Here is a 3,642-nt window from a genome sequence, read left to right on the forward strand (position 1 = left end):
AATATTTTCGGAGTCTATCACGAGTCGGTAAATAACCTCTACAAATTCTCCAAAGAAGATATTTGACTCTAGGTGTGTGCAAAAATATGGTTAACCAAACTATATTACTAAATTGAATTACATTGCACCATAAAATAACTGAACTACTTGAATGGTTAATGAACTGAATCATTTAATTCAGTTTAAAATCGGTTCATAACCAATTTTCTTTTATAAACTGCTTTAATTATCTAAATAAGTTTTTTTATAAAAAAAAAAAAGAAAAAGAATTATTGAGAGTGAAATAAAATGGAAATTAAAAAATATTTGTAATTATGAAAAATAAAAAAAAAGATTTTATTGAAAATTTAAAATAAAATTATAAAAAATCTATATAAATTTTTAGAAAAAAAAAATATTTTGTATTCCACAAAATAAAATAAAAAAATTTGAAAATATTTTTTCTTCATTAAAAAATATTTTTTCAGAAAAATAAAAAATTATTGTTTTTTGAGATATAAAAATTATGGAAAAATATATTTTTTTTTAAAATAAAAATTTTGGAATAAAAAATATTTTGTAATGAAAATGTTTTCCCCAAATTTTAAAATTTATTATTCTGAAACTTTTTATATTGAAAAAGAATATAATATTTTATTTTTCTGAAAAAAAATATTTATTCTGAATTTTTTCTTTCGAAAAGTTAAAATTAAAATAATTATATTTTGATTATTTTTGCCAGAAATTTTAAAAATAATTATTTCGAATTTTTTCCTTTTTCTTTCCAAAAAATAAAAAATTCAATTTTTTTAAAAAAATAAATATTTCAAATATTAGAAAAAAATATTTTTAAATTAATTATTTTTATAAAATTAAAAAAATTGGTTTTAAAAGAGTTCAAATTATAAAATTGATTTATAATTGCAAACTAATTATAAATTAGTTTATAAACACAAACGGGTTATAAACTAATTTTAAACTGAATTGAAACCATTTTTAAAGTTAACTACATTTTTATTGAAATGGTTATTAGAAATTGAATTAAATTATAAATGTGATTTGGTTCAGTGCAGATAATGAACCATGAACACCCATTTTGATTTTAGGTGGGACTTTAATATTCCAGAGGCTACACCCACTACGCCAAAAATGACTTTTAACAGCGCATCTTAGACAGCGCTTTTAAAAGAAAGCGCTGTCTAAGGTTAAAATTAAAATAAAACACGGAAAATGTTCCAAAAAAATAATGAAAGCGCTGTCTAAGGGGGGGTCTTAGACAGCGCTTTCTAAAAGCGCTGTCTAAGACCCCCCCTTAGACAGCGCTTTTAGAAAGCGCTTTTAAATATAGACCTTAGTCAGCGCTTTTGATAAAGCGCTGTCTAAAGTCTTTAAATTAAAAAAAAAAATTAAAACCAAAAGCGCTGTCTAAGGGGGGGATTTATTATTATTATTAGAGTTTAATTGCACATTACAAAAGGTTACTTAAAATCTTTAGTAGAACCAAAAAGGGTGAAAGAAGATTAGAACCGCTGGCCTCATCCGAAGGTGATTTACACTCACTCCACAAACCAGTAACACAAATGAGCCCCTCCTCCCATTCCTAATAATGTTCTAGAATCATCCTTTCCACTTCTTCTGGTTGTTGTCGCCGCTATTTGGCTGCTTCCGCCACCGAGATTCCTCCACCATCAATCCAATCCATGGTAAATTCCTAAAATCATCACTCTTGAAAAAATATTCAAGAATTATGGGTACGGATTCCAATGGATGGAACCGTGCTCGAGGGTTAGCATTCAAAGCTCTCCTTTTCATCGGTGGTGCTCTTCTCGTTAAACGTCTCCGTAAGTCCACCACTCGTTGGGACCATGCTCGCTTGGTCGCTCACTCCCTCACCGGCGAAAAGGTTTCCACTTAATTCTTCTTCTTCTCAATTTTCTTTTCTTTTTATAAATTTTCTGAATTTTCTAACTCTTCATGCAGTATTCCAAGGACCAAGCTTCTAGAGACCCTGACAACTATTTCAATATTAGGTTTCTTTCTCAATTTTCTGATTTTAATTTGTTTAACCTCTTTATCTTTTTTTTTTGTAATTTGATTTTTTTTTTGTTGAGATTTTTGTAGAATGCGTACTTGTCCAGCAGCAGAGTTAGTAGATGGTTCAGAAGTTCTATATTTTGAGCAGGTGTTTCTTCTCTCTGATTAACTGTTTCCAATATTATGCTCTTAAAATTAGCTCAATCTTGATTTCCTTTTTGCTTTTAGGCTTTTTGGAGGAGTCCACAAAAACCCTTTCGCCAGGTAGATTATATGTATTTTGATTATGTTTTTTTTCTTCTATTCTTTATGCTTGAATTATGAATGTGATCGATTGATTGATAGGATCCGCATTGAAATACACTTTTTAGGTTACTGATTTAAAGATATCTATATCTTAGTTGCCATTGTTTGTATCTTTCTGCAGAGGTTGTTAATGGCAAAACCTTGTCCGAAAGAGTTGACATGTGATGTTGAGGTATGTATTCACTCACTAAGATGTTGATGTTCTTTATAAGATTTTGCCAATATTCTAAAGCTGATTTGTGCCGAAAAAAAATGGTCTAGTTGTGTTTTTTAGGTTTTTTCCATCAAAAACATTTGTTGTAACTTGTAACAACCCTTGCCCTGGATTTTTTTTGCCTTATCTCCTTTGTTATAAATATTCACAAATTTCATAGGCTCCCTCTTATTTTCTTTTAGGAGTACCAAATAGATAGCTGAAGAGAGGAGGCATAATTTTTACACGAGTGTAAAATTTTAACATCAGAGGATCCATTCTAGAAATTAATATGGTGATCTTCCATAGTGGGAATTTACGATAATATTAGTAGCATCGATAAAATAACATATGCTATGCCTTCTTTGTGAAGGTTTTTTTTTCTTAACTACTTAAACTTATTCTTATTTATTTGTTTTTATGTATATATAGATAGTGATGCAGGAATTAGGGGGTCAAGTATAACTAAATTCTGTTACTTTGTGTTAGATGAGCACTCACACAGTCACACTTCTGTCATGCGTGTTAATATATCTAACCATTGCCCTGCATTATATGGATACTTGTCCTTATATTTCTATACTGATTTATGGGATCATGATTCCATTTTAGGTTTGTTTTTTTTCTTTCTATTTACAGAATAGTATATTCTTCTTGTTCTTGTTAAAAGTGAAAGTTATATCTTGTTTTAAATAGAGCATGAATTCTAACTTCTCTTCTCTGGCTGTTAAGTACATATGCCATTAGAGAAATGGAGGAATACAAAAATTTCTGTGATCGGCCAAAGGATCTGCGCCCGCAACCAGAAGAAGTCATTGGGGTAAGCATTAAGTCATATTCATTGTTCATATTGTGGTCTTAGCTTATCGTTTTTTGTTAGGGAGAAGTAATAAATCTCACATTTGATAGGTTTAAAATGTTCTGGTGTGAGTTATAAATGTTAAGTTGGTGAGATTAGTGTGTTTCCTGATGCCCGATTCTGATAGTATGTTATGGAAATTAGTTAAGTTACTGTTTGTTATTCAGTTCTAACTGTTTTGTACCAGCTTAGAGACTACATGTTAAGCCTTAGGAAATAGAATTGAGAGAGAAATGTTCATCAGCACATTGACATGGAGAAAATCAGAAAA

At 29.5% G+C, this 3,642-nt stretch overlaps 1 protein-coding gene across 1 annotated transcript; it reads left to right on the top strand.

Moving 5' to 3' along the window:
* The first annotated feature begins 1,470 nt into the window (after positions 1-1,470).
* Positions 1,471-3,333, top strand: LOC127107183 (chromophore lyase CRL, chloroplastic). Its single transcript, XM_051044475.1, has 6 exons — positions 1,471-1,882; positions 1,960-2,009; positions 2,101-2,161; positions 2,242-2,277; positions 2,441-2,491; positions 3,245-3,333. The coding sequence occupies exons 1-6, from the start codon at positions 1,727-1,729 to the stop codon at positions 3,257-3,259; spliced, it is 369 nt and encodes a 122-aa protein (XP_050900432.1). The 5' UTR covers positions 1,471-1,726; the 3' UTR covers positions 3,260-3,333.
* The last annotated feature ends 309 nt before the right edge of the window (positions 3,334-3,642 follow it).

Source organism: Lathyrus oleraceus, chromosome 7 (genome assembly GCF_024323335.1).
Source record: "Lathyrus oleraceus cultivar Zhongwan6 chromosome 7, CAAS_Psat_ZW6_1.0, whole genome shotgun sequence".
Classification (NCBI taxonomy): Eukaryota; Viridiplantae; Streptophyta; class Magnoliopsida; order Fabales; family Fabaceae; genus Lathyrus; species Lathyrus oleraceus.